This window comes from Choloepus didactylus, chromosome 9 (genome assembly GCF_015220235.1).
Source record: "Choloepus didactylus isolate mChoDid1 chromosome 9, mChoDid1.pri, whole genome shotgun sequence".
Taxonomy (NCBI): domain Eukaryota; kingdom Metazoa; phylum Chordata; class Mammalia; order Pilosa; family Megalonychidae; genus Choloepus; species Choloepus didactylus.
The window spans coordinates 88193382-88216448 of NC_051315.1; the positions used below are offsets into that span (position 1 = coordinate 88193382).

At 33.8% G+C, this 23067-nt stretch overlaps 1 protein-coding gene across 2 annotated transcripts in view; it reads right to left on the bottom strand.

Annotated features, from left to right (window-relative positions):
• PGAP1 (post-GPI attachment to proteins inositol deacylase 1) overlaps positions 1 to 23067 on the bottom strand; it is a 114742-nt gene that overhangs the window by 26434 nt on the left and 65241 nt on the right. For both annotated transcript variants that reach the window (XR_005218842.1, XM_037849966.1), the window contains exons 8-18: positions 17650 to 17755; positions 16905 to 16960; positions 15437 to 15520; positions 14365 to 14411; positions 13930 to 13981; positions 11506 to 11583; positions 4147 to 4222; positions 2456 to 2529; positions 2281 to 2332; positions 1707 to 1773; positions 1206 to 1314 (exon numbers count right to left, since the gene is read on the bottom strand). Coding sequence is in view for 1 of the 2 variants with exons in the window: in XM_037849966.1 (XP_037705894.1) it covers positions 1206 to 1314; positions 1707 to 1773; positions 2281 to 2332; positions 2456 to 2529; positions 4147 to 4222; positions 11506 to 11583; positions 13930 to 13981; positions 14365 to 14411; positions 15437 to 15520; positions 16905 to 16960; positions 17650 to 17755 (801 nt within the window). In the remaining variant the exon portion in view is untranslated. The remainder of the gene's footprint in view (positions 1 to 1205; positions 1315 to 1706; positions 1774 to 2280; positions 2333 to 2455; positions 2530 to 4146; positions 4223 to 11505; positions 11584 to 13929; positions 13982 to 14364; positions 14412 to 15436; positions 15521 to 16904; positions 16961 to 17649; positions 17756 to 23067) is intronic.

A 23067-nucleotide genomic window follows, 5' to 3' on the forward strand; every position in this document is an offset into this window, starting at 1 on the left:
TAGGAACAAACAGAGCACATTTAGGAAAATTTAGGCAAAAATATTTTTAAAAGAAATTCATCATTGATTATCTCCACCACAATTACACTTTCTTTGACATTGGGAAGTTCTGGGAAAGAGATAAATCTTTCCCAGGGAGGTTATAAAATGACCATATTTTTTGTCAAAATATGGACTTTGTAATAGCAAAGGCAGTATTCATAAAACCATGGATGTTTTGAGAGCATGCGGCATTTGGAGCCAAATTATTAATGCAATTCTTATTATCTCTGTAATTTGAAAAACTGGAAGGCAGAAGTTAAAAACCATTACAGCCCTACAAAATCCTTCATTGTTAAAAACAAAATGCTAGACATCAAAGCATTAATAAATTTCATGAAATACAAATTAATTCATAACACAGTTTCAACTGAAACCTGGTTGTACAAAAAGATTCTATTCATTTGACTACACCAATCCTAGTTTACCCTAAGAAAGTTAGTTCTAATAAAGAATCAAAATATTTATGCTTGGTTTGAAGCAGTTGAGCAAATGTAAGATATTTCACATAAACCAGAAACTTGTGATGTCACCATTATTAAACGTACACTTCAACCACTTAAATCTGGAATCCTTGGAACCTGGCATGTTCTGATACAGAGAGGTTCTCTTTCAGCTCATGAATCCGTAAGTTAAAAAAAAAAATATTACTCCCATGTCTATTTCCCTTTTCTTAGCATGAATTTTGATTGTAAAACAAATACAATAAGCACTAAATTGCACATATTAACAACTAACAGAGTTTAAAATTAGTGAAAAGAAAAGAATATCCTTAAGTCAACCTAGCAGAGCAGTAAAGCAATAAACATTATGTCTGTTATTTCAGTAAAGACAAGTTAGCTGATTTCATGCTTGTCTTTAATTATAACAGATTCGGACTTTGGGCTTTCAAATTTAGAAGGTTAATTTGCAGTCTCAATTTTATTTTTATTACTATTAAGATCTATTATTTAATAGATCTAATAAAATCTGTTATTTAAATGTTCCAGCGAAGGACATACTAAGGCGGTACCCATGGGAAAAATGGAGAATGTTTAAAATATTTTATATGTCTATTTCTTATATTTATATGCTTCCACATTGCCATACATCTGAGGCTAATAAAAAAAATATTTCCAGCTTATTCTATAACTAAATCTTAAAGATTAAGCAAACATACAACTCACCTCATACTGACAGTCTGATGATGTGTACATTTTTAATAATGCTACATGGCTGTCATTTTCTGGTTGAGCAATATGGAGTTTCAGAGAAATTTCTGTGGATGATGGAGCCCTAAAATGATAACTTAAATATCAATTCTTAAATACAAAATGCCAGCAAACAACCAAGTTTAAATCAATCCTTGGGAAAATAAAGATGAAATAATGAGGCAAGACGCCAGACACCTAAAAACATTATTATTGTAGATGGACACTTTTTCAGTTTTATGAACAGTTGTTTGAATACCCCTTCTAAGACAGAGGAATAGGGGGAGAGGGTGGGAAGGGGTTTCATGTTTCAAGCAAATGTGGTTTAAGTTATATATCATTTAAATAAGAATACTATATATTATCTTAAATTATGGGCACAAGTTAAATAAAGGATACCTATATTTTACTGAGGCACTTTAATAGTCCATATGATTTAAATACTAAATTTTAAAATAAATTATTTTATATACATACTGTGCAATGGTTAGTGAATCTTCATAAGACCAGGGAATATGAAGTTTATAGATACTAGTTATTTCTTCTGTTATAACAAACAAGAAATATGTATTACTTACCATTACATTACATCAAATGTTACATAAGCTACTACAATACCTAACTAATTACACAACTACCCATTTCACAAAAAATAACTGGTAAGAGTTATATCTCATAATAAGAAACTGGAGAATTTCAGTTAGACTTACTGAAATTAGACTTACAAAAGATATTAGAGCATTTCAAAAATACCAAGAAACTGGAAAAACATTTTACAGCTACATCTGAATTACTATAAAAAGACAGCAACATAAGTAGTATTTTAAAACGTGGATATTTAAACTGAAACAGATGAAGATATTTACTTTTAAGAAAGGTTTTATGTTGAACTCCTTGGAAATTTAAACAGCTTTTCTATGATCATATATTTAATTTTTCTTCCTATAAAAACACATGGAAGAGTAGGTAGTATAGAAAATCCAATTGAAGACCTAATAATTCTTCAAATGACAATACCATTACCTATCTATTTTTCAGAAAATACATTTACCTTTGACTCCTGAGCACTTGCTTACCACGTTGATTTTAAAAGCTTGGTATATCTAGAAGCATTTGACGACAAAAAACAACAATTAAAAAAAACACAAATATTTATTTGGATGTTTGTTTAACTAAATAAATAGTAAAGTAAGTCAAATCCTTCTCGTTACAGTCAGGATAATTACCTGTGCAAAGTTAAGAAGCTCTATATTGTAGAACAGTCCATTTGTATTTAATACCACTTTCCTTGAAGACAATCCTGTTGAATTAAAAATAATGTGTTACTTAGAATACCAAAGGATAAACAAATGTACTGCTTGCTTAAACAATGAGAAGAGAAATTTTAATATTAAAAAATAGTTGACAGGTTTTATCTTCCTGTATGGAAGTGTAAGCTCCTAGCAATGCAATCATCCTAAAATAAACTCTGGACAAAATACAACATTTGTAATGACTTTTCAACCACATCTATCTGCTTTAAAAAATAAAGTACAAAGTTCCAATTTGAGAAAGGCATGCTTTCTTGGTAGATCTTTTATTTTCAAATCTGCTATCTTTAATTATGTATGTGAAACAGAGTCATCATTGATTCTTTTCACAAATGGAATACTGAAAATCATTGAAAGGTTGGGGGTATACCAAAGGGCACAGGAGCCAATCTGAAAGAGCCACAATATCCAATGTTGAATAATGTTAGGTAAAAAAAATGTATAATAAGAGTATTGGGATAATATCCCCAGAATAAAATAAATATCCATGAGTCCATACTGAAATCAATAAAAAATAAATAAATAAATTCCCTTATGAAGAAATCCAACTTGGTAAATATAAATCACCATTAGAATACCACAGTAATAATTGCTACAGACTAGATCCACCAATGGATACCAAAATTAGCAGGTTATTTTGAAGAAACAGGATATTTTCATACTCTCAAAGTATCTCCTCCAAGGTATTTATTAATTACAAAAGGAACAATAGTAACTTTACAGTGGAGAAACCTGGCAGACACCACTGTAACCAAGGAATTAAGGTTAATGTCACCACTAATTAGATACACTGACACCATGTATTCTCTGTTACGAAACACTAAGAAAGTTACATCACTCCTGCAATTTTCTTGCCAAAAATACATAACCTCCATATAAATATAAGAAAGCATTAGACAAACCCAAATTGGGGGATACTCTACAAAATAGCTGACCAGTATACTTCAAAGATGTCAAAGTCATAAACGCAAGGAAAGACTAAAGAACTGTCACAGATTAGAGGAGACAGAGCAACGTGGAACCCTTGAACAGAAAGAAGACATCAGTGGAAAATTTTGTGAAAGCTGTAGTTTAGTTAATAGTATCGTATCAATGTTAATTTCTTAGTTTCGAAAATTTTTTGTACCATGTGTATGTAAAGGAAACGTGGATGAAGGGTACATGGGAATTCTGTACCCATTTTGTAACTTTTCTTTAAGTCCAAAACTATTTTAAAATAAAGTTTAAAAATATTTAGAGAAATCTTGAAAGCTTCGTAGGAAAGACAGCAATTATGCCCTTTATAATATTTTATGAAAAGGGCCAATATTTAATATATATTCATATGAAAACAAACACACAACACACACATATACACAAACTTGATTACCTGTAAATGTATTTGACTATGGAGACATTTCTTTTCAAGTTCACTTCTCAAAAGATGATTCTCAAAAGAATCAAAACATTGAACTACATCATATGGTTATTCTAAAAACTACAGTTGAAATACACAGCAATATATAATGTTATGAGGTGCTGCTTAATTGCAATTAAGTGGCAAAATTAATCAGCACTCTGCTAAAAATAAAAGCAATTATTAAGATTTCCAAAAACAAAGTACCTACCAAAGGAAAAAAGATGAGTTACAGGAAGCTGTATGGATCGTGTTTCTTTTTTGAAGAATTCACAGTCTACAACAAACTGAAATATAAAAGGTTGATGTATTAGGAAAAAAATAAGATTAAATTTTAGTAAAATAGTTTCACTGGATGTTTGAGTGGAAAATAAAGATCTGTAAATCTCAGCTTTGGAGCAGAATCATCTATCACACTATAATTCTGGCTATACTTCCTCAAAAAGAAATGCTAAATTGAGAAAACCTAATAAACAAGTTTATTTAAACTTGCTAGATGAATTAACAATCTATTAACAGCAGATTCACAAAAATGTTTTTGTACAGTTAGTTTTAGGCATTTGGAGAAGAGTCACAGTGGAGGATAGATCAACGAATTTATGGGCTAAGATTAATTCAAGAATAATTAGGAATTTAGATAATGTATCTCTCAACTCTTTCATAGTAAAGAGGAAAATGTGATTTTGTTATACATCTTTCTAAAAACTCCCTCATTTATTAGGCATCTGCAGTCTAGGAAGACTACAAAGGGCTTCTGGAGATATACTGCAATTCATCTACAGATGGCTAATGTTATTTGTAGAGATTATTTCAGGTTAAACAGTGATAACAGTAAACTGAAAAAAGGTTTATAATGTATGAAGTAAGAAAAAAAAGCTATCTCAAAAAAAGCAAAGCTCACATCATTACAATTTTTTGTAATAATATTTCTTTTCTAATAACATTTCTACAACTACAAAAGAAACTTTACACTCAGCTGTCTGCAGTAAGAACTGTTTCTGATAAAGGTACAATTTCATTAAAATAATTTCCATAATGCAACCAATGTTTTTTGATCTAAAGAAGCCAGACAAGAAATTAATCTGTTGCTTAACTCTAGTTAGCAAGTAGTTTGCTACCCATAGAAAGTGGAAAGCCAGTGGGGTCTATTCTATTAGGCTTTTCCCGATAACTGCTACTTGGATTTTCTGAGGCAGAATTGCTTTGTTTGCCTCTTGGGTGGATTTTTTATTGTTTTTGAAAGAGACAAACAGATGAGGGAAACTGCTAGTAGACTGTAGTATATACCTGGGAGAAAAAAAGAGAAAAACCTGTTAATGGGCTTTGCTTTTATTTTCTCCTCTTATAAGGCAAAGTACACAGACATTTTCATTATAGAAAACAACTGTTAAAAGATCAGAGAAATCATTTATTGAACAGGATTATTAATTATATTCTTACAAAGCGCTGTTGGGTTGAGTCATGAAAGCAGTTTTTAAAAGCAGTCTAAAATAATTTTGTAAATAGAATTTTTATCATTGCTTTGAAATTTTGGCTGTGCCTAACAGAGAATACATGTGCCACACAGTGGATTAAGTCCTTAACCAAGAAAGACTCAAGGGTCTTTCTCTGAAATATCTGAAACAAGAAAATGTCCAATGAGTTTAATTATTTTGTTTTTTATTATAAAAGATGCAGATGATCCCATATTTGCATTTCCAAAAACATAGTAAGATATGGGTTGATCCAAAGTTTTTATAACTGCCTGTTTGAATATATGTATCCTCCTGACGATGGGCTGTAACTCAGACATGAAAAAATGATGAAAGATCCCAGTTATTATCCTAGTGAGATAGGTCTGTATAACAGTAGAGTCAGCAGTGTTATTTTCCAAAGAGCAGTAAGACATATTATATATTTATTAGTCTGCTCAGACTGCCTATTTGCCGAAAGGCTAATTAATTCCTTGGAATAACCAGAGCAGGGCTTTCCAAGTTTGGAAAAGAAGTTAGATTCATTCAAAACCAACTTATCTGTCAGAATAACCCTTAAAGAGAGCTTTTAGTATTGAAGATGTTGAATTACCTTTCACTTGGGCTAAGCAAAACAAAACAAAACAATTATAAACAAAACAAAACCATTATAAGGTACTTGTGAGACTCAGTCTTTGATAAGACTCCCAACTGCACACCCCTTTTCCTTTCCCTATTTCTTTAAAATTTTCCTAGTTATTTTGGCTTAAAGTCTCAGCCAACTTTCTCATTCAAGAAACAGTTTTTGAGAATTTATATGGTAGTCACTAAAGACAGAGGATACAACGTAAAATTTAAAATATCTGGTCCTTACTCTAAAGAGTTCACGACATGGTGATGGCAATAGAGACAAACAAATTATAAGTCAATGTAATAATTTTCTCAAAAAAGTTATACACGTGTGACTCCACTGTACATCTCGGACAACTAATTACCAAATGAATCATGTCACCATTACCATATTTTATTTCATTTTATTTTTTTAAATTTTATTTTATTTTGAAATAAACTCAGAGTTATAGGAACAGTTGCAAAAACAATACAAACCCCATACACAGAACTCCAGCATACCCTGACCCCTCTCCCCTGATACCCCAATCCACCAATTTTAACATGCTGTCACACCGGTATTTCTTTCCCTCCCTCCCTCCCTCCCTATCTATCATCCATCATCTACTGATCTGTCTTCTGAACGTATGAGAGCTAGCTGCACCCACCTTGAACAAACACTATAATTCACATATACAATTCCCATGAACAAGAACATTCTTTTATGCAACTCCATTAAATGCAGCTAAGAAGTACTAGAGATTCAACATTGATACAAAGCATACATTCTATATTTCCTTTTTTTTTTTTTTTTCTCCCTATGTCTCAACTGTGTCCCTTTGAGCCTCCTGTCCTCCATCTTCAGATCCCATCCAGGGTCATCCTTGGCATTCAATTGTCATCTATTTAGACTGTCCTTTTTTTTTTTTTCCCTCAATTGTGGAAACATATACAGCCTAAATCTTCCCATTCTACCCCCTCCCTAGCCTTCCATTAGTGGGATTAATCACATTTAGAATCTTTCCCACCGTCCATTACCAGAAATTTCCCTTCACCTCAAACAGCAACCCTACACTCATTTCTTAACTCCCCATTGCCCCTTCCCCCATTTCTCTTAACCCATACTCTACTTTTCATCTCTATGGTCATATTCTCTGATAATTTCTTTGTGTTTACTGTGGGGCTTAAAATTAAACTCTTAAATCCATAACAATCTTGTTTTTCTTTCATACCAACTTAACTTCAATAGGACACATAAACTATGCTCCTATACTCCATTCCCCCACCTTTATATATTTCTGTCAAAACTTACATATTTTACATTGAGTTCAAAACCACTGATTTGTCATTAGAGTTTGTGTATTTTATATCATTTAGGAAGTAAACAGTGGAGTTACAATTCACAAATTATTGACTTCTATTTGTATTCCATTGTGGTCAGAGAATGCGCTTTGAGTATATCCAATTTTTTTTTTTAATTTATTGAGGCTTGTTTTATGTCCCAGCATATTAGTCCATTCTAGAGAAAGACCCATGATCACTAGAGAAAAATGAGTGTCTTGGTAATTTGGGATGTAAGGTTCTATATATGTCTGTTAAAATTCTCTGTATCTCTTTCTCTTTTCTTTGTTTCTCTGTCGGTAGGGCTCCCTTTAGTATCTGAAGTAGGGCAAGTCTTTTATTAGCAAAATCTCTCAGCATTTGTTTGTCTGTGAAAAATTTAAGCTCTCCCTCAAATTTGAAGGAAAGTTTTGCTGGATAAAGTATTTTTGGTTGGAAATTTTTCTCTCTCAGTATTTTAAATATGTCATGCCACTGCCTTCTTGCCTCCATGGTGGCAGCTGAGTAGTCATAACTTAGTCTTCTGTTGTTTCCTTTGTATGTGGTGAATTGCTTTTCTCTTGCTGCTTTCAGAACTTGCTCCTTCTCTTCAGTATTTGAGAGTCTGATCAGACTATGTCTCGGAGTGGGTTTATTTGGATTTATTCTATTTGGAGTTTGCTGGGCATTTATGCTTTGTGTGTTTATATTGTGTAGAAGGTTGGGGAAGTTTTCCCCAACAATTTCTTTGAATACTCTTTCTAGACCTTTACCCTTCTCTTCCCCTTCTGGGACACCAATGAGTCTTAAGTTTGGACGTTTTATTTTATCTATCATATCCATGAGATCTATTTCGATTTTTTCAATTTTTTTCTCCATTCTTTCTTTTGTTCTTTCGTTTTCTGTTCTGTGGACTTCTAGGACACTGAGTCACTGTTCAACTTCCTCTAATCTTGTATTATGAGTATCCAGATTCTTTTTAATCTGGCCAACAGTTTCTTTTATTTCCATAAGATCTTCTATTTTTTTATTTACTCTTGTAATGTCTTCTTTATGCCCTTCTAGGGTCTTCTTTATGTCCTTTATAGCCTGTGCCATGGTCTTCTTCATGTTCTTTATATCCTTTGCCATGTTTTCGTTCCTCGATTGTAGTTCTTTGATTAATTGTGCCAAGTACTGTGTCTCTTCTAATATTTTGATTTGGGTCTTTGAGATTGCGTTCTCAAGATCATCTGGTTTTATCATATGCATTAAGATTTTCTGTTGTTTTTGGCCTCTTGGCATTTGCTTTGCTTTCTAAGGTTCTTTCAAGTTGTAAGAAAAAAAAAATACCAATCTAATTTTTCAGAAATACAAGTTGGTGGCGTACACTTTCTCTAATTAACCAGCAGATGGCGTCTGCGAGTCACCTATACCCCTCTAGTCAGTTCTCCACCTGGTCCCCGTGGTGTGTGGAGAAATGATTCTTGTGGGGTTCAGTTGGTGTACTCAATTTGGGTGTGTTGCTGGAGCCGTCCGCCCTGAATGTGGGGCGTGTGTCCCGGTGGCTAGGGAGACAGGGCAGCTTTAATATTCAAACCTCCCAGGTGTTCCTGGAGATTCAAGGCTGTTTCAAGAGTCTAAGCCTTCATTTCAGTTCTGCCCCCGATCCTCTCTGATGCTGACCCATAAACCACTGGCATTGACGTAGCGTCCCTGGGTTTTCTGAGCGGGTCCCCCTTCTCAGCTGTGATCTTCCAGGACCTCTGCTGAGGGAAGGCTATGCTACGTCACAAGTGCGCACCGTCCCTCAAGGGAAGCCCCGGGCTGCCGGGCTGTGCAGGGGCGCTCTCAGCCTGATGCAAAGATGGCTGAACAGGGCGTTTCCACCCCTCCCCTCTCCTCGCACAGTTCCTCCTTCCCAGATCAGGGACAACTGGTGCTGCTCTGGGCTGTGGGCACGGCCCCAGGCTGGAGTGTCTCCAGCCCTCCGGAGAGCGGCTGCAAGCAGTGGGGTTTCTTTCTCCTTCTGGCTCCCCCTCTGCTCCCCTAGCTTTGAGGGAATCTGCAGTGGGCTATCCTCCACACCAGACACCGAGAGGGTGGCTCAGACTGCTTCTGCTGTGCTTCCACTGCATGGTTTTCACCATCGCAAATGCAGCCGCTCCTCGGTTTTTCCCTTTTTTTTTTTTTTAAAAGAACCAGTCCGTCTCCAAATGCCAACCCCTGGCTTCCCCACACTGCAGCGTGGCTGTGGGCCTTTCAGCTGGCTTACTCACTCATTTCAGAATGCAGACTCCCGTTTTCACCAAGTGTACGGCCCCTGTGGTTCTAGCAGACCTTGTCCAGCTGGTGCATCACTGAAACCGGTATTCTGGGTCACCTTCTGGTTTTTATCTAGTATTTTTCACGGAGGTGTTATTTTGCCCTGTCTTACCTAGCCGCCATCTTAGTCCATTAACAGATTTTAATTCTGCATTAATGATTCTGAAATAGTTGTTGCCCAAGTGTTATGAAAGAACAAAGCTTTAAGAAGTAATAATTAATGTAGCATGAAGATGCTCATGCTTAAGAATGGGTTGTTGAAGTTACTGATGAATATCTCCCAGTGAATCACATAAGGAGAACTGAGGAATGTACACCAGGGCAGTTTTTATATTTCATCAGGGTGACTGAAAGTAGTAATCTCCTGAGACATTACAATCAGTTTTTAAAGTCTTTTAAAAGTTGTTCTATATAGTTTAGTGCTCTTTATGATAACAACACTTTGAAAAAAATACAATCAAGAATTTAATATATTATGATTAGGTTATATAGCAATCAGAAAAAGAGAACTGAATTGCCAAGATAATAGTATCATGTATAAATTCCCAGTTGTTTACATAAAAATACATCAGAAAGATACTCAAGATTTTAAAGCTCTGAAAATTAATAAGTTGGATGTCTCTATAATTTTCAAAACTTATTTTGTACTTTATACTACCTTTAATTGAAATAAAATGTTTTTTACTTACAGGGAAAACTCTTAATTTAATTTAAGAAGTTGATTATTGAAACATGTGTTCCATCAAAAAGAGAAGAGCTATTAAATACAGATTTGCATGAAAAAAAGTTATACATAAAATAAGAGGGAGTAAAAAGGTTACTAGAGAAGTCTGAAAAAGCAAAAGAGAGGACACTGAGACTGGATCTCAAAGGATAAGTGTGGTGGGTAACTTCTCTCAAAATCATTCTTCTGTTTCTGCTCCCATGTCCATAGCACAAATCTTATAACCCCCTATAAGGTGTCTAGTATTCCTGCTTCTGATCCATCCAACACAATAAATAGATTAATCATCCAAAAATACATAGCTCTTATCACATTACTATGGTGAAAAATCTTACAGCTCCCTACTGACCTCTGAATTCTGTAGTCTTCAATCTTACAAATGAGATTCTGCAATACGGCAATGAACTACTTTTCCATAGTGAATTACTATTTTCACTGTTCCTCTGTTTAAATGGTGCTTTCCATTAGAACTTTCTATTATGACATTATTTCTGAGTACTTGGAATTGGGCTAGCATAACTGAGGAACTGAATTTTTAAATTTACTTAACTTTAATTAAATTTAAATAGCCATATGTGCCTCATAGCTCCCCTATTGGATAGCAGAGGTCTAGAAGGTTCATTTTATTTATCCAAACCTTAACTATCTTTTAAGGCCATTTCAAACATCACTTCATCATAAAGCCTTTCTTTATTCTATCAATCAGAGCTCTCTCCCCCTTTTACTCTTTCACATGCTTGCTATATTCCAATTTGTATTAAATATTTTTGGGTACCTCTTCTATTTTCACTCTTCTCCATGCCCCAAATACATTTCTCTCCCTATACCCAACAGTATGTAGCCTTCTGAGAACAGGGTCCACATTTTCCTTGTCTGTGTGCTTTCTATAACTCCTGGCCCATAGTCTTGCACCTAAAAGGGCATCCAATAATTAATTGCTTTTGAAAGAATGATAGATAAAGAGGAGCAAGTGGGCTTGTGTTTATTCTGCTTAGTTCAAGTTAGAGTAGATGGCACTAATGGTTTAGCAGTCTTAGGTGGGTCAACAAACTGGCCACTGTTTTATTTAATCTCTATGCAGAAGAATTCATGAAAAATTAACTGAATAATTTTGAAAGTGTATCCATAAAAATTCTGATAACAATCTTAATCCATTTTTTACCTTACTTCCAAGAAGAGATGGTACATAAACAACAAGATGAGACAAAGATGGATAATCTTGGAGTCTTAATGTCAGAGACTAAAAAAAGATAAAGAGAAAAAGATGATTTTATTTCTTAGGGCATTATCTTAATGCATGTTAAAAGAAAGATAAATTACAAACACATTTCTTAATTGATTAGTTATCAAAAAAGCAGACTTCAAACTTAATGTTCAGTACTTCATAAAATTCCCATGTTTACATTTCCAGATCAATAATCCTCCTGAAAGTAAAATTCCTAATAATTAGGTTAAACACAGACTGCCAAAAATATTTAATAAAATTAAATCTTTTGCTCTCCTGCTGTTTGCTCACCTGTTTCTTACACTTACAAAAAACAACATAGGGGCCCAGAGTTAGGTGAAGATACTGTTTGATCTTTAGAGATTTAAAAAAAATAATGTAAGGATTTTATGGTTTGAGGACTCCTTTTGTATTTTTTTCATTTTGTATTTTTTTCATTTTTATTTTGAAATAAATTCAAACCTACAGTAACAGTTGCAAAAATAATACAAACCCCATACACAGAACTCCAGCATACCCCAACACCCCTCCACCAATACCCCGATCTACCAACTTCAATATTCTGTCAGTTCACCGTTTTTTTCTTTCTCTCCCTCCCTCCCTCCCTGTCTATCATCCATCATCTATTGCTCTGTCTTCTGAACATATGAGAGCAAGTTGCACACATCCTTGAACAAATAATATAATTCACATATACATTTCCTATGAACAAGAATATTCATTTATGTTATCACATTAAGTGTAGTTAAGAAGTTCAAGAAATTTAACACTGATATAAAGCTTACATTCTATATTTCATTTTTTTCTTATGTCCCAATTGTGTCCTTTTGAGCCTTTTCTCCACTATTCTTAGATCTCATCCAGGATCATCTATGGCATTTAATTGTCATTATCTATTTAGACTGTCTTTTTTTTTCAATTGTGGAAACATATATACAGCATAAATCTTTCCATTCCAACTCCTCCCAAGCATTCCATTTAGTGGGATTAATCACATTCACAAGGTTGCAATGCCATTATTATGCCTTTTTAAAAATAGTAGCTAAGTACATTTTAACAGGTTTTTAATCATTTATTTCTTCCTAACTCTTAAATTATAGATTGGATAGAATATCCAAATTGGAAATTCAAGGAAATATTTAATATACTTTATGAATAACTGATCAATAAGTATATCCTAATACTTTTGTTTGTTTAGCTTTTGCCTGGAAGGTTAGGATAGAATCAGTGAGAGACCTTAAAAATGTTTATGAATCAAATCACTTCCCTACTATATTTGTTTGATAAATACAAAGCCATATGAATAAATATGCACAAGGAGTGACCAAGATAACTAAAAAAAAATGCAAGCATTCCAAAGTCAAATGTAAATGACTTGCAATTATTCATTCCATCATTCTTCCTCTCTGTTAGTAGTATTAATCAAGAGTTGACTATATATACAAGTAATATAAATATTCTTGCACACAGGTAACCAACTGAATTGGAGTGGGGAGCTGAAACAACCAGGTGAAGTCACTTTCAAGTCTTATGAATCTAGTATTCATTATGAAAATATAATTTATTTTTAAAGTATAGATTTACCTGAAGACTGAAAACTAACAATCCTAGCATAAGATTACCAGTTACAATAAATTTAATTTAGAAATTAAAAAAGATATTTTAAATTAAATTTTAGAGGTGTTTCGCTTTTTCAACAACAGATTTTGAGAGGGTATGCAAATTAGACTTTTGTAAAAAGCCTTGCTGCTCTACCACAATTGCATGAGGAAATCATTAACCATTATTAAATAAATTTCTGCTGTGATTTATTACCCTGGACTACTAGATAAAGCAGGTAAAGTGAACCAAGTGCTTGATCACAAAGTGATGCTGAAGCTGATCTGAAAAATGATTATGTATCTCTTTGAGATACCCACTTTCCTACTGCAGGTCCTACCTTCCAAAATGAACTGTGGAAACATTGCCCAGCTTATATTTTAAGACAGACCATTCCAAACATATCCTCAAATTTCATTTTTAAAAAATCCATCCAGCTCCTTTAGTATGATGCTATAACATACAGAGATTTCATTTTATTAAATTTTTAAAATTTATTTTATGAACTAAATTAAATTAATTTACATTTATGTAAAACATATTTAATTTATAGTTTTTATCTCTGCAAGTAAAGCAGTATTAATAATTGAATATTATTTCCCATCAGATGTATTTCTAGAAAAAATATTTCTAAAATGTAGGTTAACAAATCTCAGATTTTTTTTAATACCCAGACAATTCAACAAAAGAGCATATTCTGAAATATCTATATTTTCAGTTATCATTTTACCTGGATATTAAAATTCTAAAACTATAATTTACCTTAATTGTTGGCAACAGTTCTGTTTTCCATGATAAATCAACCCCTTGCCGGCTTTGAAATAAAATATGAAAATATAATTAAAGGATACATATATTAAAGTATTATAAATTGCAAATAAACTTCAGAGGAGAGAGAAACCATCTACAGACCTATCAAAGAGTTACAATGAGTTGAAGTTTAATATATCTAATCCAAAATACTCTGTCCACATAGTCCCACTACAGGGGTTAAGGTAAAAAAATTTTACTTTTCCTAACAACCAATTAGTTTCAACATTTACCAAAATTACTGTTACATTAATTTCCTTTATTTTTCATTTAAAAGCGATACTATAATTTAATATAGCAGCAAAGTGAGCACTATATGTACTATTATGAAAGTGTGATTTGTGAGTTTATGTTGAGAAAAATGAAGAATAGTTTCAAAAGACTTACCACATAGAAGTACTGTTTATGCAGCCAAAAATCCAACTATTTGTATCCTGTTGATTAATAACAAAATAAAGTACACTAAATAGTGCAGAATCCTGGGACATGCCAAAAAAAAAAAAACGAAAAATTCAGGAAAGGGAAAAGAACCCAAATTGGGGGGAAAATTCCTGAAAGAAATGCTCATAAATTATGAAATTATTAATCTAATATCATGACAAAAACATGTTATAGCATCTAACATACTTCTAATAATGCCTAGCATATATTAGGTTCTAGTTAAAAAGAAACACACAAAATCAGTGCTCTGATACTATAGGTCTAAACAACATTGTAACAAAAAATTTACTACACTATCTCAGAAAATGTTTGGTTCAAAAAAAAAAACCTCATAGTTAACAGTAATATCTTATTATTCTTTCATCAACAGTAATAAATGTACCAAACCAATACTATGGGCCAATAATAGTGGGGGGATAAGGGGTATGGAAGGATTTAGGTTTTCCTTTTTATTTTTATTTCTTTTCTGGTCTAATGAAAATGTACTATTCTAAAATGGATTATGATGATGCATGCACAACTTTGTGATGATACTGTAAGCCACTGATTGTATACTTTTTTGGGATAGTTTGTATGGTGTGTGAATACATCAATAAATTTGTAAAAAAAAAACTCAAATTTCAGTATGGAAGCCAATAGAAAAACAGGATTCATCCTATAAAAAATTCCTATAGAATGGCTTTGACTGAATGTATCTATTCTTTAAATCAATATAATTTTAGAGTTTAAAGGGACCTTTAAATTTAATTCCTTCATCCTGAACATAATGAAACTGAGGCAGAAGGGTGAAAGACCTAATCTGGAATTAAAGATATAATTCAATTATATATTATCAGTTATGGAAATATTTTAGTTAATATTTTTCAATCAAAACACTCTGTCCCAGATAAATATTCTTTGATTATTTCGTTAATAATAATAGTTTAAAGCTAAAGAAGGTGAGAACAACTAGTTAGTTAAATCTGAAAATGAACAAGTTAGTCTTTTAAATTTAAATAAAATGTACCAATTTTCTTACCAGCATGGTGCTCTGACAATAGACATGAGAGTAGATTTTTCTATGATTTGCGAGAGGAAATGTAAAATATATCTTGTCAGATTCCTAAAAAAAAAAGAGGAAAACACTCAATACAACTATAATGAGGGGATAATTTCATCATTTAAAAATCCAGAAAAGGCAAAAGAGTAATTATTCTAATTCTTTCATTCTTGGTATTCTTGAGAATCAATATTCTAGGTATGGAAGAAAGAAGATAACAGATATAAAATAGAAAGATTATTAGGTAAAAACCCTGCAGTCCTGAATTTGTGTTGGATGTATCTATTTGAATTTATTTTTTTTTAACTTTTAGTTAACATAAAATATATTTCCAAGCTCTGTACACTGAAATGTCAACAAGTAGCAATAAGCATCTCTAATGCCCAGATTATGGTTTTGAGATACTATTTCCCCAATAAAAGCAATCCTTCCTCCTTAGAGAAATAGCTAATTCAAAGTCTGGGCCAGGAAATGTAAAAAAAATGGGCTGAAATATCTTGTCATATCATATAGCAAGGAAACTATCAAAGACAAACTATCAAAGAGAGCTGTATCTAAAAACATTCAGGAACCAAACTTGAAATGGCTCCTACTAGCCAAAGACAGGAGAATTTAGTTTCAGTGGAATGAAACACAAATATGCTTAAGTCCATGAGTTCATAATAATACTGGAAAGGAAAATCACAACCTCTAATCGTTTTCTGATATACTGATGGAGGATGCTTGTGAGTCAACTCACTATTCTGATAACCAGTTAATATAAGGCAAGACCCAAAGGTCTAAGTATCACTCTTTTCCTTCATGATCTGTACTACTTTTAACAAATTTAGTAGATGAGAAGTTTTTTTTTTTTTTATCTAGAATGCTGCGGTTAATACATGCAAATAGAATAATAAAATTAGATTATTATTTTACATCCCCTAATGAATTAATGACTGCAGGCATTCTTCATCAATAGCTGTAAACATCACAAAAAGATAGTCTAGTAAAAAACAAAAACAAACCCGAGTCTAATTCAAGGAAAATAATGGGCAAAGGAACATGTTGAGTGACACTACAAGAATGGAATCAGTAAAATCTAAATTGTGTGAAACTTAATAAAACATTGACCTGGTTTCTTCAATATAAATAGCGAGGAATAAAAATGGGGTGGAAGAAGTACTATAGATTACAAGATGAATAATATGTATATGTATTATCAACCAATAATGAGTAGACCTTATTTGGATCCTGATTCAAACAAACTGAAAAACAAACAAAAAAAATATGGCAGTTATGATAAAACTGGAAATGTGAACACTGATTAGATATTTAAAATTAAGGAATTATTACTAAATTTTTTTAAAATGGAAAATGGTATGCAGTTTTTTTTAAAGACACATCAACTTCTGAAGATAAATACTAAAATATTTTTGGAAAAAAAAAAAATCCTTTAGTGGATACTTACATTGTAAGCCACATAGGTCCATTTAGACACTTTTATAGGAACCCACATAGATGTCCCTAAGATAAAGGAAATTAATTAATTTGGCTTTGCAGTTTTGTTTTGCTTTTGTTTTCTGTTTTTTGTATATAAGTTAAAAATTTTTTCTTTACTTTTTAAATGCTGGTAGAAATATTTCTCAATCATAGTGGGACATTAAAAAAGAAATAGTTTCCTGAACATCGATTATTTTTAAACAGAAAATCTAGTGAGATGTTCTTTGCATGCACATTATCAACTAGCATTCACATAAAATGTTTTAAATCTAACTGGTGCCTCTATCACTAGAAGGAAATAAATATTTCATTTTCTAAACAAGGTAAGCAATTAAGTAGAGTATGGCAGGTATTACCATATTTAAAAGCAAAATTTACCAGCAAAAGATATACTAACAATGCAAAAGACTGAAAAATGGCTGTTATTGAGAAACCAGAATAATAATACAGCACTTGTTTTATGTGACTGTCAGAATAGAGACATTTAAATCTTTTTAATTTTTCTATTTGTCATGTTATTTTCAGTACAGTATTTTTGCCAGCAACATCTTACTTCTTCTCTTCCTTAACTAAGAACCTCATGAGCACCACTGTAGGCAAATTAAGAGGATTACAATACCTGAAATCTTACAGTTTCAAAGATTTTATCTGCTAATAACAAATAACCTAAAACTAATCAAGAACTCTACTTAAAACATGTTATTTCTACCAACCTGTTAAATCAGAAATTATTGTCGGATTTTCCTCAAAGTGTTTTGCTGGATGTCTTATAAAGTGGTGGTTCAAAACCGACAATTTTTTCTTGGAATTTTGAGTGATCTGGAAAGATACATTGGTATAGTACATATCATTTTATATCTAATGTGATAGTTCAGTGAAACTTTACTTCAAATAATAATGATAAGAACCAACATTTATTTACTCTGGGCCAAACACTGTTCTGAATGCTTAACAGGTATTAACTCTTCAATCATCAAATGAACTCTATGAGGTAGTAATCTTTTTATCTGTACTTTATGAAAGAAATATTCTCAATCGTTCTTTTTTTTTTTTTTTTTTTTTTCAAAGGTACCTAGTGTTCTTTTTTACTTCAATTGCTCTTTTTCACTCTAATTATTATTCTTGTTATTTTTGTGTGTGTGCTAATGAAGGTGTCAGGGATTGATTTAGGTGATGAATGTACAACTATGCAATGGCACTGTAAACAATCGAAAGTACAATTTGTTTTGTATGACTGCGTGGTATGTGAATAAATCTCAATAAAATGATGATTAAAAAAAAAAAAAAAAAGATCATGGCTCTTCTGCAATCCGTAACAGTTTCAAACCGGCACATCTGTTAGGAGTTTGTTGAGCATTGTGGTTGTGTCTATACATGACTTTTGTTAAATCTGGCAAGTTTTCCACCTTTACATTTTTTAATATTCTTTCTGCCCCTTTCTCCAGTTCTTCTTGTTTTGGGACCCTCGCAATGTGTGTACTGCCATGCCTGCCTCAGGTCTCTCAGGCTCTTCACTGTTCTCTATTATTTTCTAATTCTCAGATAGAATGAACTCAATCTTCCTGTCTTCAAGTTCATTAACTCATTTTTTGCCAGCCCCAATCTGCTGTTGAACTCCTTTAGGGAATTTCTGATTTCTGATACTGGATTTAGATACTGGATTTAAGCTCTTTTTTGGCTACTTTTCATGATTTCAATATCTTTATAGACATTTTTTATGTTCTTCCATCAATTTCTTGATTTGCTTTATTTCTTTGGCCACATTTTCTTTCAGTTCTTTGAGCATATTTAGAACTTGTTCCAGTCTGCTAGAGCTGCTGTTATGCAAAATACCAGGAATTGATTGGCTTTTATAAAGGGGATTTACTAGGTTACAAATTTGTAGTTCTGAGGCCAGGAAAATGTCCAAATTAAGGTATCAACAAGAAGATACCTGCACTGAAGAAAGGCCGATGGTATCCAGAATACCTCTGTCACCTGAGAAGGCATGTGGCTGGCATCTGCTGCTCCTTTGCTCCAAGGTTCTGGTTTAAAATGGCTTTCTCCAAAATGTTTCTGGAATTCTGTCTCTCCTTATTTCTCTCTCTCAGTTCCTGTGCATCATTGCTTGTTCTCCCAGGACATTTTTCTCTAATCTGGGGGACATCTCTTAGCTTCTCTGCAGCACTCTGGGCTTCATCTCTTAGCTTAGCATCTCCAAACATATTATCTTGCTGCATCTCCAAGGATATCCAAGTGTCTGGGTCTATGTGGGCTCTCAGCTCTCTTAAGGACATAAGTGACCTAATTAAGATCCAACTTGAATGGGCAGGGCCACAAAACCATGGAAATAATCTAATCAAATTCTCACCCACAGTTGGATGGATCATATCTCCATGGAAACAACCTAATCAAAAGGTCCCATCCACAACAAATCCACATCCACAAGACCAGATAAAAAGAAATGCCTTTTCCTAGGGCACATAATTTCAAACAGGCACAGGACCATTTTAAAAACTGTTTGTTTAGTGTATAATAGGTCTGGCCCTCCTCTTGATGGTTTCCAATGCTGTAATTGTTTTTTTCCTTTGCCTGGAACATCACTTCCTATTTATGTTTTGAAATCTTTTCTTACAACCTAGATATTTTGATAGTTTAGTTTATTATCTATGAAATTTAGAGGTGTATGTTCCTTAATCCAATTAGTATTATGACATAGAAAAAGGAAAAGAAAAAGCCATCTAAGTTTTGCAGGTTGATTTTGGCATGTGCTGTCCTTCAAAGTTTAGCTTCTTACAAATAATTTTAAACAAGAACTGGAGTCACAAGCATAGGTACTTCTTAGGTCTTTTCTGCACATGTGCCTTGTTCTGGGTATATGTGCATGGCCCTGGGATGTCTCTCTTTACACAAATCTGAATTTACCCTTTCCCTAAGAAACAATGTTTCCTTACACACCAGGCAGCAAATCTTTGCTCCAGCTGCAATGTGACTTCTATTCCAGTTTTCTGTTAGAGAGCTCTGTGAGATGCCATATGCAGTACAAATTCTGAGACAAGGCTTTGATAAGCAGTGTTCAGTCTTTTAGGTTGTAACTTGACAGACTAGCATTCATGTATCTTTCAAGGATATGCACAGTGCATACTCAGCTCTCTCTAGAAATGGGACAAGGGATCCCTACTGGAAGCATTGGTTGGCTACTTTCTAAGGGAGGTTTGGGGAGGGGCCAGCAAAGATACCATGAGATCTTAACATTTTAATGTTGCCTTTTCCTTGACTGAATGCTTTCCTTGTTACTGTAACCATTTAAGTCTTTTCTGGAGTGCTGAGAAAGATGGTTCTACAAGCCCATGTCTGTTGTATAAAACTTTGAGGGGAACAGAGCTCCTGGGATGTGTCCATTTTTGTAAATCAACCAATGTAATATCCGGTATTCTCGGGCGGGGGCTGCCAGCGCACTCCCCCGCCCCACTCTAGACGAAGGGCGGCCAGGGTTCACACGGCCCGGGTGGCAGCGCCGCGCCTCTGGGAAGCCCTCCGCCCGCAGCCGGGCCAGCGACCAGTTCCCCCTCAATCGTTCTTTATGTAACAAGGCATTATCCTTCAAAGCATGAATCCAGGTGGTTTTCAGGAAGTTTTGCTAACTTCTGGGAACCTACAGTATTCTGACATTTGGAAGAACACAGTTGACCTTATGTATTTTGTTTTATAACTGGTAATTTAGCCCACTGTTGATTCATCATTTGCAAAGCAAACGTAGTCCTTGTACAGAAGCTGTGGAGAGACCTTGAGGGTCACGTGGATGGCATGAATACATAATGCCCAGGTGGAAGAACACACTGAAGAAACCTAAATTTCCATGCCTTTTCCCTAAGCTAGTCAGAGTCATGTGATTTATGTTGTTTTGTGAACAAAGGTAAACTGAAATTGAAATTTCCTTATGATATGAAATATACTTACGATATATTTTTAAGGGAAATTACTATTTCATTAGATGATTACAGTATTGGTTTTCAAACGTTCATCAGAAAAGACAGTTTTATAATTAAAAAGCAGTATTTATAACTAAGATCGCTGATATTAGCTGTAAAAATTTGTGTATTTTATTGCATAGCTATAGTTGTTTGTGTATGAAAATGCTGCTTTTCAATTAATATTTCATTAGAAAACCATATCTGTTATCTGTATTGTGTGTGTCCAAATAATTTTATTTATGGGTGAAGTGCTTTAAAAAAGATTTCTTATCAAGATGGCTTAAAGTGGAACCTTATTCCTTTTCATCCTAAACAAGCCTACCTGAATTTGTGCTATTGGTTTGCCATGTGTAATGTTACTTACTGTATTGTGTTTTGGTTTGTTTTAATTTACTATGGAATTAGTTAATTCCTAGATTTGGACATGTAGTGGGTGACTGTGTGTCATCTCTTGATTTATTCGGATAATTATTGTGGATAAGTAGTGACTTCAGCCTGTGTCCCATTTTATAACTGAAATTTAGCCCTTTAGAGCTTTTTATATCTGGTTTTCAGATACTTTTCTATGTAATATGATTCTGATTCCATTCTAGTAGCATTATTAGCACAAACATCAAGTATTCATGGAACAGTAGTTAAAATATGGACAAATTATGTGTGTGATATGATGTATTTGTTCAATAATAAGTTAGAAGCTCATCTTTGGTTCGTGTAATGAATTCCTGTATAGAGAATACTTTTATCGGTGTGAAGATTATTATGCAACCCCCCACCACCCATATGAGTTCGCAATGAAAGCCACTGGGAAACATTTTTTTTTTTTCTTTCTTTTTTTTTTTTTTAATCTTCATTTTATTGAGATATATTCACATACCACGCAGTCATACAAAACAAATCGTACTTTCGATTGTTTACAGTACCATTACATAGTTGTACATTCATCACCTAAATCAATCCCTGACACCTTCATTAGCACACACACAAAAATAACAAGAATAATAATTAGAGTGAAAAAGAGCAATTGAAGTAAAAAAGAACACTGGTACCTTTGTCTGTTTGTTTCCTTCCCCTATTTTTCTACTCATCCATCCATAAACTTAGATAAAGTGGAGTGTGGTCCTTATGGCTTTCCCAATCCCATTGTCACCCCTCATAAGCTACATTTTTATACAACTGTCTTCGAGATTCATGGGTTCTGGGTTGTAGTTTGATAGTTTCAGGTATCCACCACCAGCTACCCCAATTCTTTAGAACCTAAAAAGGGTTGTCTAAAGTGTGCATAAGAGTGCCCACCAGAGTGACCTCTCGGCTCCTTTTGGAATCTCTCTGCCACTGAAGCTTATTTCATTTCCTTTCACATTCCCCTTTTGGTCAAGAAGATGTTCTCCGTCCCACGATGCCGGGTCTACATTCCTCCCCGGGAGTCATATTCCACGTTGCCAGGGAGATTCACTCCCCTGGGTGTCTGATCCCACGTAGGGGGGAGGGCAGTGATTTCACCTTTCAAGTTGGCTTAGCCAGAGAGAGAGGGCCACATCTGAGCAACAAAGAGGCATTCGGGCGGAGGCTCTTAGGCACAACCATAGGGAGGCCTAGCCTCTCCTTTGCAGCAACCGTCTCACTGGGAAACATTTTTGGTTCAGGTCCTATAACGTCAAACATTTTTGAGGACCACATATTAAGACATTATGTGCCTATTTAAAATTCAGAGTTTAATCTTCTGACTCTGATGCAGAAGCCAGTAAATTGGCTGAAAATAAATGGAATTGTTTTCTCACGAGATGCTATTCCATTGTAAGTATGCCTAAGCACACTTCTATGTCACATAGACAGTTGTGTCAATGACATCGCCAATGGTATTTCTAATGTGACTTGGACTCAGAAGATCAGTGGTGAAGTTCAGAGGCCCTTCCCTTGTAGACCATGTCCCCTTAATCTAAGAAAAAGATCTTAAATTGTGAAAAATTACATACTGGAGATATTAAGAAACACTGAAAGTTTTGATGGAGTTATCTTGGAAGCCTTATTTTGCCATACTTGATATTCCTTCACCCCACAACTAATCTGTGATTATAAGATATAAAATTTCAAGAAAAATTTTGACTTCATGCCACCTTGACCTGAACTTCAATGTTTAATAAGAAGCCACAACTTTACGAAAAAATATACTACCATAAT